The following is a 14,563-nucleotide window of genomic DNA, read 5'->3' on the forward strand; positions in this document are numbered from 1 at the left end:
TTTTGATTTACTATCCTCATCTCTTCTTTTTTTTCTATCCACAATTCTGAACGTGTCTTTCGAGCACTCACCTAGAGACCTTTGTAGTTGAATGATTTGGGGGCTTCACATTTCTACCGCTAACAAACACCTTTCTGACTCTTAACCCCTCCAGAGAACAGGATTTTTGATGTTTATATCAGCTTGCAGCTGAAGTGCCTCAGTTTGTGGACCCTGGAATAAGCGTATGTTTGGACAGTTCGTATATGTACATGTCTGTGTGCTAGGTACAACTTCTGAGAGGTGTAAAGCTTTGCTAAAAATTGGATGCAGTTATGTGTATATATATGAAAATGTTAACTATGAAGGAGACAGATAAGGAGTTCTGGTACCATAGAATAGCAAAATAATTAGCCCTGGAACAAGATTTGGGAACAATAGTAGCACATGTTGAGAGATTGTAGTAATAAACGCTGTCTCTCTAATTACTGGTATCCCTTTTAGGAGACAGCAGAGAAAATATTTAACCAGTCAGAGGAAACCATGCATTAGAGCTTTAAGTATATTTAAGGAGCTTTTCAGTCTTGCTTAAGTAAAAATAAGAAAGATTATTTTTTTTTTTCCATAGGCTGAATTTACTCTGAAGATGTGTGAAGAAACCTTACTAACTAGAAATTCCAAGTTTTCAAATAGAAAAAATTAAGTCCTTTGACAGCTTAGCTTACAGCGCAGAATGCTGCATGTCGGGGCTGTATGAATGCTTATTATGCATAGCAATAATTTTCCTTGTGTCGTCGTGGAGATGATATTTGCCCTTCACACAGAGTTCACAGAAACAAGGCTGCTGTATGTGTTTTGTTGACACATTTACATGTTCCATTTGCTTGGGGTAATGGACTTGCTATTTCTGGACCTTCTGGAGTGAATTAGGAGATTCTCCCTCTTGGTCTCTTCTTCACTACTAATTACAGCTCAAAACTTGGGAAGTGTAAGGTATGCTGAGGAACACTGATTTGTTGCCTCTTTGTATCCTCTGTTAGTACTGGAGTGGGTTAGAGGCATGAGAGGGAGAAAAGAACTTGATACTGCTTCACTGTGCTCTCTGGAGACAAAGAGCAAAGCAGGCACAATACCAATTCTTCCTTTCCAGTTCTATTAATTGCAGCTTCCCAAGCACCACAGACATGTACATATACGATCTTCCCATCTTAAAGTGATAAAGATGGGTTGTTTGCCAGGGTAAAACAAAGGGACAGGACTGAAGTGCAGTCAGGTGCTGATGCAAATGCATAGTTTAGTTTCTCCTAATATGCTTTACTTGTCCCAGACCTGCAGGTGCGTGAAGCATTATGTATGCAGATAATCAGCACTGAAGAATTTGTATTTTTTCTAAAGGGAAATGTTGAAACTTGCATACCTCATTCATCTTACATTTTAAAAACTAGATAATTCTATTATGTTGACTTGCCATGCACCAGTTACTTCCTCTGTAATAGGATTTTGTGGACAGGGTAATAACAAAAAAAAAAAAAGAGAACTTGAAAGCTCAAACCTCAAGGAGCTTCAGATAGCTATCACAGAATGAATTGTTTAAAAAATTGCATATTAAACATCACACATTTTCACTTTTTCTAAACAGGTGAACTGGGAGTGACGTTTCCTGGGTGTATCTCCTTTTCCTTCCAATTAGAAGCTAAATGTATTAAGCTGGCAAAGTAATTCTGGTAAGAGTCTTTCTGTTACTTCAGAGAATGTCATTATATGTGAAGTATTCAGTCTTGCCACTAAAAGAACTTTTTCACCATCAGCACTAACAAACTTGTTCTTTCTTACAGCTCTCATTTTTGACCTAATGCCTGTATGTAGATGCTAGCTGATCATGCTGTACTAATCCATTCATTACATTTCCATGACCTTAGGCCATTTGGCTCTCATCTTGGAAGTTCTGGGTTTGGACGATGAAAATATTTGAGTTTTGAAGATTTCACTTGAGTTGCTTATTCAGGAATAAAAGAAGTTAAACGTGCTGTAGTATTCATTAAATGAATTTTCTGTGGATTAAATATTCTTGCTTTTGTTCTGCCTTCACCAGTGATTCCCTTGATCAGGTTTTTTATGGCTGCCTCTTGCATTTCTTTTGGCTTCTTGTTTTTTTTGAACTTTTCAGCACGTGCTAGTGCTGACTGATGAGAACATTTCTCATATAAGAGAACCAGAAACATTACTTAGTAATAATGAATATACAAAGTGCATGAGTGCCTTGTGTATATTATCTAAAATAAAATTAGTTTGGGGTCAGTAGCAATGCTTTTAGTGTTTTCTCCTGAACATGTGCATCAGAATAAATGTCTTGAATTAAGTACATGATAGTGACTGCCACCCACTCACTTAATCTTATTTTGAAGGAAGTGCTTGGGGGGAGAGGAGGGAGAATAAATCAAAAGTATTATATTAACAGAAGTCTAAGTTTATCTCCATTCCTTGATTTTTTTTTTTTTTTTTCCCTTGAAACAGTCTGTATACTGTTGGAATACTGAACACTGAAAGCATTCAGATAAAATATTTGACTGCATTTCCTATGCAGTGCTGTTTAATTACTACCTTTGCTGTCTTTCAGAAGCAGATAAAGATTCAAGATCTTATCTAGGTTTAAGTTAAGAATGAAATCATTAACTTTCATGTTTGCAATGTGAAGGACTGCTGTGTGTCCTAGACTTACCTAATAGGTTTATAAAATGAATGTTTGGGATCACTGGCTGTTAGCTGAAGTCTCACTGTAATAAGCTTATCTTTCCTGTTCCCTTCCATTGTATGTTAGTATATTGATTCCTCAGTCCTACACATCCTCCATGCTTCAGAGAGGAGGCAGTTGGAAGGAGTGACCTTTTCTGCCTCTTTTTTTTTTTCTTAAGAAATATATTTTCTGGTGAATTTACTTTCCATGCTTTCTACTTACAGCTCAGACATGAGCAGTGCCAGTAACTCACTGGCACGGGAGTTCTTGACAGATGTCAACAGACTGTGCAATGCAGTGGTCCAGAGGGCAGAAGCCAAGGACGATGAAGAGGAAGAAACTCATATGGCTGCCCTGGGACAGTACTTAGTTCAAGGCCGTGGGTTTATTTTGCTTAGCACACTCAACTCCAATATTGATCAGGTAATAGTTTTTCTTATCTGGTTATAAGCTTTTCTTTTTGCATTGAGCCTTGACTGTTGTGTTCTGTCCTTCTGCAAGCACAAAAGAAAAATAGCTAACCGTATACCTGTTTGCCAGCTGATGCTGATGGCTATTAAACTTCCATCTAGTTAAGCTGTGTGAATCTTGAATTCGGCAGCTGGGTAGAAAGGCAGTAGGGTAGAATTTTTGAGAGAAATTAGTCTGCTTACTTAACCTGTAGTGAAAAACCAGCATTTGTTACTTTGAAGCAATAAAGTCAAAATGTACACCCTTCCAGTTTGTTTAAAAAAAAAAAAAAGCATACATCTTTCAACAAAACACTTCGCAGGAAGATAAATGCAATTCTGTGAGCGGCTTTTTTTCACTGATTGTGATGTGAATGAGAGATGGATATTTGAGTTTGTTCTAATTGTAGTGTTAAAATCTTTCAGTCCTAATTATCACCATACATGGAATCCCATCTATTATTGGCAGTATTATTTCTAGAAAAGGTTCCAAAACTTTAAGACTTGACTTTTCAGTAAACTGGGTTGAAATGTATTTGCCTTGTTCTTTCAATTTTTATTTTCATTTGTTGCACTATTTACTACATCTTTCTCTTCCATTCCAAAATGGAAAAATACAAGTGAACTTGTGAAACCACATCTAATTCAAATTTCGTTATCAACCTAATAATTTGTAGTGAGGTTTTTGGTTATGATGCATTTCTGGTTCAGTCTTTTGAATATGCAGACCTAACTTTTGTATGCTGGTTCTATTCAAAGGCTGAGAGGAAGAAGGTTGTTTGTTTGTTTTTAATGAATGATCAGGAGTCATATCAGTGTTAAGGTGATCATTGAACCAAGCCAGGTGAATTAACTGGCATGAAGAAATGTATTTATGTTTATGTAAGTAGAATCATCGAATTCCTTCAGTTGGAAGGGATCCTTAAAGATGTTCTAGTCTGACTCCCCTGCAATGAACAGGGACCCCTACAGCTACGTCAGGTTGCTCAGAGCCTGGTCCAGTCTGACCTTGAATGTCTCCAGGGGTAGGGCTTCTACGACATCTCTGGACAAAAAGAAGTTGATGCTGCTTTGTCATCCATAATCAGTTTAACTTACTGAGTCATTTGGCTCAGTATCTTAATTTCTTAAAATTTTAGTAAGAAACATGCACAGAATACTTAAATATTTCAAGTAGATTATCTCTAAATAGGTGGCTTGTGAAGTTAACAGTAGGTTTTTCACTTTGTTCTACCTCTTAACATTTGCAAGTGCCTTTTTAAGGACTCTGGATCTCAAATCTCAGTAGATAAGAGTGTATGCAAACATTTCAAGGCACTCAAATTCTGATCTTCAGTTAAAAGCAAGTTGTGTAAGCTTCTTAACATAATGTTGCAGCTTCTTACCAAAATTGTTGCTCATCTTCACACACCTTAATTTATTTGCATCTTGAATTTTTGGGTAAAGTTGTTGCTTCAGCTGTGTGTCACTGAATGATGTCAGCTACAAAAATGCTCAGGTCAGGTTTTTATGGTTCTGAATTGGGGGTTGGGGATTTCTTTTTATTTTGTTTCTAGCACTGAAACCATACTGATAGTGACATAAAGCAACCAGTAAATTGTTGGAATTTTCCATCATCTTCTTATATTATTTGCTTTCAACTTTAACTTCCTGGTTTTCTTATGTTGTGGGTGAGGAATTTGTTCAACAAAAAGGATTTGAAGAGCTTTTTATATGAAGAGTTGAAAAAGTTTAATAAATACTTCAAAAGTATTCTGATTGGCTCCAGTTAATGATTATAGCATTCTTTGCAATTAAGTTGTCTTTCCAGTTCTGCATAGAACAGCAAGAAGACACAGGGAACTGAATGTTTATAGCTTATTAAAATAAGCTGGAGGATTCATCTTTTGGGGGGGGGGGAGAGTACAAAAGATTGTTTTTTTTCCTTCCGAACACAGGAGCTGACATGTCGGGAAGAACTGCTGACCCTCCTTCTGTCACTTCTGCCACTGGTCTGGAAAATCCCTGTCCAAGAAGAAAAAGCAGTAGGTAAGATTTATTACAGTATTAAGGATATAGAAGAGGTCATGCATTGTATTTGTTTTCTAGTATTGCCAGCTAAAGAACAGAAGTCCATTGTGTCCATTGTCTATGGCCTCTTAGTATAGAATGAAGGTGGTAATTCTACAAAGAGATTAAATTTTAAAATACCAGTGCTCTGTCAACATACAAGGAAAATTGTACAGAGAAGGTAAAGGCTCTTGGTTTATGTACAAGATGATGCTCACATTACTGTGTATCTGAACTGTGTGGTGAGATCACTTCCTGTGTTGGTGGGTTGGTTTCTGCTTTTTAGGTGATATGGGGAAGACTGGAAAGGAGTTGAAAGTGCATGATTTTGCAAATATGAAGTGTTTCGTGGTGGGTGGGAGGAGGAAAGACTTAATGGTTAATTAAAAAAAAAATCCACAACAGGATGCTTTAGACTGGTCAGAGATGGAGTGAGACTTTTTTCCTTCTAAAATTGAAGATTTTCTGAAATGAAAGACATGATAGAAGAGAGACTTAAAAACTAATGAGGTAATAGAATGTGAAAGTAGAATGAATATCACAGATGTAGGCCTTGAAAATGGAATAATACTGGATGACTATGAACAGAATGAGAGTGCATCTTGGATGTTCTGTATCAGGAAAAACTGATGTGTGAACAGGAAAACTAAATCACAAGGATTCAATTGCCGAAAAAGTTGTTTAAACCAAAGGAGTGGAAGGTATGATACAAAATCAAGAGATTAAAGAGGTGATACAAGATAAATTGTGCAAGAAGTGAACTATGAAGTGACCCCAGCTTTTGGGGGGAGGGGGAGCTTCTGTGTTTTTCTTTATTAGAAGATAAAACAGAGGATGAGACAAGTTATTTGTATGTTTGAAAGAATTCTGAAGGATTCCCAACTGAAACTTTCCCAGAGTTCTTTGCCATTTTAAAGCCCTGTAAATCTAAGGATTTTGTTAATGTTTGGAGTTGCATGGCATTTAGAATGCCAGTTTCATAATACTTTATGTAAACAACTATCCTGCTTGCATCTTTCCTCTGTGTTCCCGGAAGCATGATTGAATTAAATATTTTGGCCCTATGATAGCCTAGTGACTTTTCTAATGTTAGTTTAAAATGATGCTGTTGAAACAGGTTTTAAGATGTGCTGATTTTACACTTTGTATAATGTGGTTTGCACCTACTACAAACTTCTAGCTTGTGGTACTGAAGCAGTAAACATGATATAATCAATTTTGCATGGAGAGCATGTTTTCCTTGATCTGAAATAACATATTTTAACCCATCTGTATTAGCTAGCTTGCTTTCTTCTCGTTCAGGAAATACCCTTTATTTGATATGATATTCATAGTTCCTGCCTCCAAAGCAGCTGTTCTACAAGTATTGCAGCTATGGCTATGAAACAGCAAGAGTGGTTGTGCTTGCTCACAAAGTATCTTTTCTTTCAGTTTAGTGTTTATATCTGTATTGTATGCTTTGGGATTTTTTTTAGGGGTTGAGTCGTGCATTATTGTTAACTATCACTACTTTCTCTGAGCACTGAACATAGTGGATGGTGAATACTTGCCATTGTTTGGTTGGTTATTCTTATGCACAAAGCATACAGCCACTTTTCTGCTACTGATTAAAAGTCACGGTGGACTTCATCCAAAAGCATATAAATTTTTTTCCATCTGCTTTTTTGACTGTTTACAGTCTGAGTTGACCAGTGCAAGTCAAGTGGAAATATTGTATTTTATTTTTCAAAAAATTTCTTGCCCATTGAATAAGATTTAGATTTCATATTCCATACTTTACGCTGAATAGTTGAAAGGTGTTTCATCTTGGCTTTCCTGGGAGCGTTGCACATCTTGAACGTAAGGGGTCCTCATTTCAATCTCACTCTTGGCCTTGATTATTTCTGGAAGTCCACAACATATGTCTGCTGCTTGGATTTGAAACAATTAAAGCTGGAATGGTTAAGACCTGTTTACTTAAAGATCTACTCTGTACTTAAAGGGTTTTTTCTATTACTACCAATAGTCTGTAATCATATCTTAATGCCTATAGCATGTGAGTTGCGTAAAGCAATGTTGAATCATCAAGCTGAAGACATTTTCTCACTCCCTTTAGAGTTCAGTTTTTCTTTTACTTGTTGTGGGTTGGAGTTGTTTGGCAGTGCTTACTGTGAATGACTTCTGAATGATGAGTGGAAAATAAGTAATGTTTTTGTTGCTGCCTAGAACTGCTTCCACAACTAAGTAATAGAGTAGATCCTGGAGTTGGAGTGCTGCTGACTGATATTTTACTACTATATTGGTGTGTCTAACTTCACCAAAGTAGATTATAATCAGTGGCTATAACAGGCCAAAAGATTTTTTCAAACTAAACTTTCCTTCAAGAAATCCTTTTATCTGCCTTCATGACCTTATTTTTTAAGAGGATGGAATAGTTGTGCCTACAAGTAAGTTCTAGAAAATGCTAGCACAGTTTATCTATTCGTAATACCTCAGCTGTCTAGGATTTAAAGGAAAGCCACTGTGGTTCCTAAACATGAATCGTTACCAACTTTTTCTGTTGTAAATGTCAAATGTGCAAAATCATGGCATGTTATGATACTACTCACACTTGAGGCTAAAAGTATTCAAGTATTTTTCTTATTTTTGTTTTTTTAACATATTATTTCTGAGTGTTCTTTTAATGTTCCTTTGTCTTTCTTTTGCAACAGGTTTCAATATACCTTTTACAGTAGATGTTTGCCTGACCAAAGAGAGCAATTCAAGTGTGAAATCCACTCAGGAAAAAATAGGTTTAGATCGAAGCACTCGTTCATCTCTTCAGGCTTCCGCACACCTACATCCTCGATCTCGAAAAAGTGGGCGGATGCGCAAAACCACCCATCGTTACTCTGTGCGAGATGCAAGAAGATCGCAGCTGTCCACTTCAGATTCAGAAGGCAATTCTGATGACAAGAATACTGTAACAATGAAACACAGACGTTCCCAGTTCCTGCAGCCTTTTTTAACGTATCCAGCTAGAGACAGCTACCTTGTAGGTAGAAGTGATTTCTTACCTACTGAAGTGGTACCAAATCCTAATCCTGATGTCCCTAGTCTAGAAAATTCTAGCCAAATTATTCCAGTGCATGAGCTAAATCCAGAGATTTTGAATGAGCCAGTTGCAGGAATTGCTGAGAGCAATATGGATAACTCTCCTTTTGACTTATGCCATGTGTTATTGTCGCTACTAGAGAAGGTGTGTGGATTTGATATTACTTTGAATCACAGTTCTGCTCTTTCAGCTACTGTGGTGCCCACGTTAACTGAGTTCTTATCAGGATTTGGAGACTGTAATCTAAGTAGTAACACGGAAAATGAAGTGGTTTCTGCAGGGTGGACAGAAGAACCTGTGGCTCTGGTCCAAAGGATGCTTTTTCGAACAGTTCTGTATCTTATGTCTTTAGATATAAGCAGTACGGAAGCAATGCCTGACAACTTGAGAAGAAATGTGACAGACTTGCTTAAAGCAGCATTAAAAATCAAAATTTGCTTGGAAAAGCAGCCTCATCCTTTTGCTCCAGAATATAAGAAAACACTACAGCAGCTTGTTCAGGATGACTTTGAATTATCTAGATACCGTCATAGAGCCTTGCTTCTACCAGAAGTTATAGAAGGAATCTTGCAGATCTTGATCCGCTGCCTGCAGAGTGCAGCCTCTAATCCATTCTACTTTAGCCAAGCAATAGATCTTGTTCATGAGTTCATACAGCATCAAGGTTTTAAGCTGTTTGAAGTAACAGTACTTCAGATGGAATGGCTGTGTACGAAGAATGAGGGAGTAACTGGGGAAGCTCCAGAGCATCTGAAATCCCTTATAAACAGTGTCATGAAAATAATCAGTACTGTCAAAAAAGTGAAATCAGAGCAGCTCCATCAGTCAGTGTGTGCAAGAAAGCGGCATAGACGATGTGAGTACTCTTACTTCATGCATCACCACAGAGATCTCTCTGGGCTCTCTGTATCTGCTTTTAAAAACCAAGGTTCCAGAAATCCCTTTGAGACAACCGATGGAGAAGTTAATTATCCTGACAGATGCTGTTGCATTGCTGTTTGTGCACACCAGTGTTTGCACTTGTTGCAGCAAGTCTCTCTGAGCAGTACTTGTGTTCAAATTCTCTCAGGTATACATAATGTAGGAATATGCTGCTGCATGGACCCAAAATCTGTGATTGTCCCATTGCTTCGTGCTTCCAAGTTACCAATATTAAAAAACTTTCAACAGCATATACTGAACATCCTTAACAAGTTTATACTGGATCAGCTGGGTGGAGCGGAGGCTTCTCCAAGAATTATACAGGCATCGTGCAATATATGTACTGTTGACTGTGATCAGCTTTTGCAGTTGGAAGATGCCTTGCAGGGCAACTCTAATGATGCTGGTCTTGCATCTAGTTCCTCCTGCAGAGTTCAGGGAATTCTGCCTAGCAATGGATCTGAAGATGTGTTGTTGAGATGGGATGCATTGGAGGCTTATCAGAATGTTGTTTTTGAAGACGACAAACTACACGGCATGCAGGTTGCAAGCCATATTTGCCACTTAATTCAAAAGGGAAATGCAGTGGTCCAGTGGAAACTATATAATTGTATTTATAATCCAGTGCTTCAGAAGGGGGTTGAGCTAGCTTGCCATGCTCAACAACTGGGACTAACCGATAAACACACAAGCAGTTACCATAGCCAGTGTTTGCCTTACGAAGTACTTCAGATTTACTTGCAGACACTTCCTGCGTTGCTTAAATCCAGGTTGGTAGATTTTCTGCTTATTAATGGAAAACGCAGTAATTATGTAGTACAGAGTTCTATCTGTTTGTCACTTATTAGAATATAAACATTATTTGGACTATATTTTGCACTTGGATATCTCAGAGAGGATGTCAAGATAAATTAATAACAGAAGACTTTCTGTTAGATTCATAAGCTGCAGAAAGTTATGGGGGCCTTGAACAAGTCAAAACAAAGCATGTAAGAACAAAATCTTTGTCTAATGTGGTATGTTCTTTGCCTCTTAATTCTTCATGCTAAAGTGAGTCAGTGTTGAACAGATTCTCATTTCACTTCTTGATAAGAATTTCTCCGAAATTTTCTGGTCTCTTTCCCTTCTCCTAGTACCTACGAATCTTGTGAATCAATTTAAAAAAAAAAGGAGAAAACAAGCTTCTAAGATATTAAGTAGAAAATTTTCTATTTGTTCTGCACTCATAGCTTCTGAATAAAATTCCATATATTTTATTAAGAATATGAATGAGTCCTTTCTTCTATGAAGGATTCTGATCTTTTCTGTTAGAGTCCTGATGAAGTGAATTTAGTAAATATGGGAATGAAGTTGGAGGTTAGGGAAGGTGAATGTCTGTAAGCCAACAGTACATTAAGAAACTTACAGATCTTTACCCCCAAATTCTGTGTGAACTCAATGTAATACATGGGCAATAGAAAGAATGGAGAAAATATCCTTGGAAGTATGCCAATATTAAAAAACGCCTTTGGCAATAACAGTTGCATGAAGTTGTGCTTGAAATGTCTCAGATACTGTTCAGCAGTCTTTTCTTAAAACTGTTAAAGACATAGCAAGTAAAAGTCTTTAAGACTTCATGTTTATTTGAGAAGCAGTCTATTTCCTTCCAAAGTCATAGGCTTGAAGTCTGACTAGCTCTGACTGTTAATAAAAAGTTGTCTGGAAATGCTGTTGCAGAGCAGATGTTATAGAGCTGAACACTTTAATGCTTTGAACATCATATACATTGTTGTGGTCTGTATTAGTGATTAATCAATGTCAACTCTACATAAGGTTGTATGTCCCTACATTGTAGCTTAACGAAAAGTTAAATTTTCCTCTACTGGATGGATGATGCTTAGAGATTCTGAAGTATTGCAGATGAGCCCCCCTCTAGCCCACCTTGCATACCTGAAGTGCAATGCTTGCACTTCATGATATGTTTATTTCACGTAAATGTGATTTGGTCTTGGTGTCACTCAAGTGTGTGGAACAGGATTATTTTTAAATGTCACATCTTAACGAATGTCTCATGAAATCTTATGAGATAATGAATTCATTGTTGATTTGTAAGGAAACTGTTATGCTTTCTCTTACAGGGTGATTAGAGACTTATTTCTGAGTTGTAATGGAGTGAATCAAATGACTGAGTTAAACTACTTAGATACTTTAAGAAGCTATTCTTTGAAAGTGTTAGAGACTTTGATACTCTGCCTTGGTGAGCAGCAGAAAGATCAAGCAGTGCCAGAGCTAGAAGACTTCAACGATGAGCACAAGGAGTCTGCATCTGATTTGCCTGCTTCTCTTTGTAGCCAGCATTCTGCTTCAGAAATTCCTCAAAGCCTGAGCAAGTTTTATGCAGGCCTTAAAGAGGCTTACCCAAAAAAGAAAAAGTTTGAGAGTCAAGACATTCATGTTAACACAATAAACCTGTTTCTCTGTGTTGCATTTTTATGTGTAAGTAAAGAAGCAGATGGTGATCTGGATTCAGCTAATGACTCTGAAGATACATCAGGATATGATAGCACAGCTAGTGAGCCATTAGGCCATAAATTACCATGTCTGTCATTGGAAAGCCTTACTTTGCCCTCTCTGGAACATATTCACAGAGCTGCTGATATTTGGTCCATGTGTCGTTGTATCTATTTGTATAGTTCGGTTTTCCAGAGACAGTTCCATAGGCTTGGAGGTTTTGAAGCATGCCATAGACTGCTAATCCTCATAATTCAGAAGCTTGTGGAAAATAAGGAGAAAGAACAAGATAAAAGGGAGAGAACACTGAGTGAAAGCAGAAGTTCACATGGGAGTGCTCGTGCTGAACATCTCAGCAAAGATGCCTCTGTTCATTTCCCTGAAAGCAGGGAAGTGACACAATCAGAGCTCAGTAGTTCTGATAGTCTTGCTGTTGCAGAACAGCTGGTGTCTGAATGTGTGTCCTGTGACAGCTCTGCAAGTAGGGAACATGCTTCAGTTGGAAATCTGGAAGAGATAAAATCTTCTGTAGGAGAAGAAACTGAATGGGCACTTCAGGGCATCAGACTTCTAGAAGCTTTGCTGATGATATGTCTGCACAGTGCAAGCACCACACAGCAGAAGATGGAAGTAGAGATGTTTCATCAGGTAATGCACAACTTCCCGTGGCTTACCTTACTTGTATCTGTTTTGTACAACATTATTTTAACAGTAATCCATCTGAAGGGGTTTTGTTGTTTTTTTGGAGTTTAAAGAAAGTTTGTTGTTATGGTGCATATTTAACTGTATGCCTTAACCATGACAGAAAGCAATATATCTAGATGATGATGGTAGTGGTCAGCAGGCATGAAGGAATAGGAGTAGGCAGATGGACAGACTGCAGTTGCTTTTTCTGAGGAGGCAACTTTCTACGTGTCAGCTCAGGGGCACTCCTGGTTAGGATCCTTGTTTGCCCTCTAACATAATATCATGTTTCTTCCATCTCTTTTGGACTGGATCCCTGTTTGTGCCAATTCTCTGTTTCTCAGTGGCTGGAGGAGCCTTGTGGAATGGCAGAGTAATCTAGCTTGAATGACATGTTTACCCTGTTTGGTTTCTTAATTGTTTCCAATTTATTAATCTCTCTGTTACCATTTGAGCTAGCATGGTTGATATGGATAAGGCAAAAACATCATATGCTCTTTTCTGTTTTAATGCATCTTGGGTTAATGTATCTTCAGCCCAAGAACTGTGCTAGGACTATGATCCTAACAGATAAAGCTTATTTTTTTTCTCTTTGGCCTAAAATAGTCCTGACTTGTGGGATGGCATGTTTTCCTCTGCCCACAAATGCAGTGGTGGATGCAGACTACTACTTATTTCAGGCTGGTCATGACTGCTTTTTTTTCTAGTTGAGTACCTTTCTTTTCCTGTTGTCCAGTCATGTGCTCTGTGTTTGAACTGATGAGTGTTGAACGGTGGTAGACACTTCTGCAAGGGTGCTCACTGGAGAATGTGAGACAGAGCTGGAGTCTAAGAATGTAGACAAGACACTAGTACACAGTGACTTGCATGTTAAGCAAAACACTGTAAAAATGATGAGTAGAGGATGGTGCTTTAGGAGAGAGGGGTGTTAAATGACAGTGATATTTAAGGAGCACCTGAAAAAAAACTATTTAAGCTGTAGAGGTGAACTAATTCAGCATTCCATCAAAAGTTATTGATTCATGGAAGAATCCTTCACTATGGTTTAATTATTTTAATTATCATTTTGAGGTTTTTTTAGCACCTTACTTATCTCCTTCTGCTGTCATAGTATGTATGAGAACTGTGATTTAGAGCCACTTGCTATTTTTATGAAGTTGGACTTATCGCTCTCTATCCTTTTAACCTCTTGAGTAACATGGTGTGGTCTGAATGCACTCTACTTCCAGTTTCAGAAGCAAGTTTGTTGTTTGTGTTGTTTTTTTTTTTGAAAGAGTGCCTTCGCATGTACTTTTACAGAAACAGTAAGTTGCTTAGATTTTTCAGTGTGCAGTCTGTATAACCCACAAAGTGTTTGTCATGGCAAACTGTAAGTCTTTGTTGTAAGAGACTCAGTGAAATCTGACAGTTCTAGCTGGGAAGACTGATTAGTGTGGGTGGAAGAGAGAGTTGTTAAATTGAAGTACTGGTCTATTTTAGCCAAAACAATAATGAATCAAAATGTTTATCTTTCAAATTCTAGAATATTTGTGTGGATGATATCTTACTACAAATACGAGAACAACTTGCTCAGTCAAAACTGCTAGAAACTGACTTGGCGAAGCCTCTGTTTGATTCACTGCTTCGTGTTGCATTGGGCACTTTTTCTACTGACCTGGATCATTCTGAAGAGAAAATAGAGAAGGTATGAAATGCTGACTAAACAAATCTATTTCTGCGAGGTTTGCTGGATCAAGGTTTTGTTCAGATCCATTTTTTAAAATAAGGTTTAAATCTGTTGGATTCTTACAGCTGTTGAAAATGAATTCTGATTCTCATATGCAAGTGTCAAGGTGAATGATGCATATTCATATGCTCCCCATTTTGCTGCTCTGAAATAAGTCACTCCAAAAAAGAGCAAGCCCTATTTTGCTTTGTGGGAATACCTGAAGTTGGAAGTTCTTGCTCTTCTGTTTTACTGTAGGTAGTGGAAGAACTCAAAGTGGATATTCACAGACCTTAGAGACTGCGGATGTCTTGACATAAGAGCAGATGTCTCCAAAAATTACCACTGTAATCATTTTGACAATTTTTTTTTAATGTGTTGATCACCTGTTTCCCAAAACTGTATTTGGGTAGTTAGTAACAGAAATCCATCTTTTCAGAGTCAATTTTCTTTGTAGAAGTGCAACATCCTTACAAGGA

The 14,563-nt window shown here is 37.6% G+C and overlaps 1 protein-coding gene across 10 annotated transcripts in view; it reads left to right on the plus strand.

Moving 5' to 3' along the window:
- LOC116228355 (guanine nucleotide-binding protein G(I)/G(S)/G(O) subunit gamma-4) overlaps positions 1-14,563 on the plus strand; it is a 92,763-nt gene that overhangs the window by 14,696 nt on the left and 63,504 nt on the right. For all 10 annotated transcript variants that reach the window (XM_090135393.1, XM_031592148.2, XM_031592141.2 and 7 more), the window contains 6 exons: positions 1,619-1,703; positions 2,938-3,136; positions 5,100-5,190; positions 7,902-9,975; positions 11,323-12,343; positions 13,902-14,063. In XM_090135393.1, coding sequence (XP_089991519.1) covers positions 2,945-3,136; positions 5,100-5,190; positions 7,902-9,975; positions 11,323-12,343; positions 13,902-14,063 — 3,540 coding nt within the window. In that variant the 5' untranslated portion in view covers positions 1,619-1,703; positions 2,938-2,944. The remainder of the gene's footprint in view (positions 1-1,618; positions 1,704-2,937; positions 3,137-5,099; positions 5,191-7,901; positions 9,976-11,322; positions 12,344-13,901; positions 14,064-14,563) is intronic.

Source organism: Phasianus colchicus, chromosome 2, assembly GCF_987193195.1.
Source record: "Phasianus colchicus chromosome 2, bPhaCol1.hap1.1, whole genome shotgun sequence".
Taxonomy (NCBI): Eukaryota; Metazoa; Chordata; class Aves; order Galliformes; family Phasianidae; genus Phasianus; species Phasianus colchicus.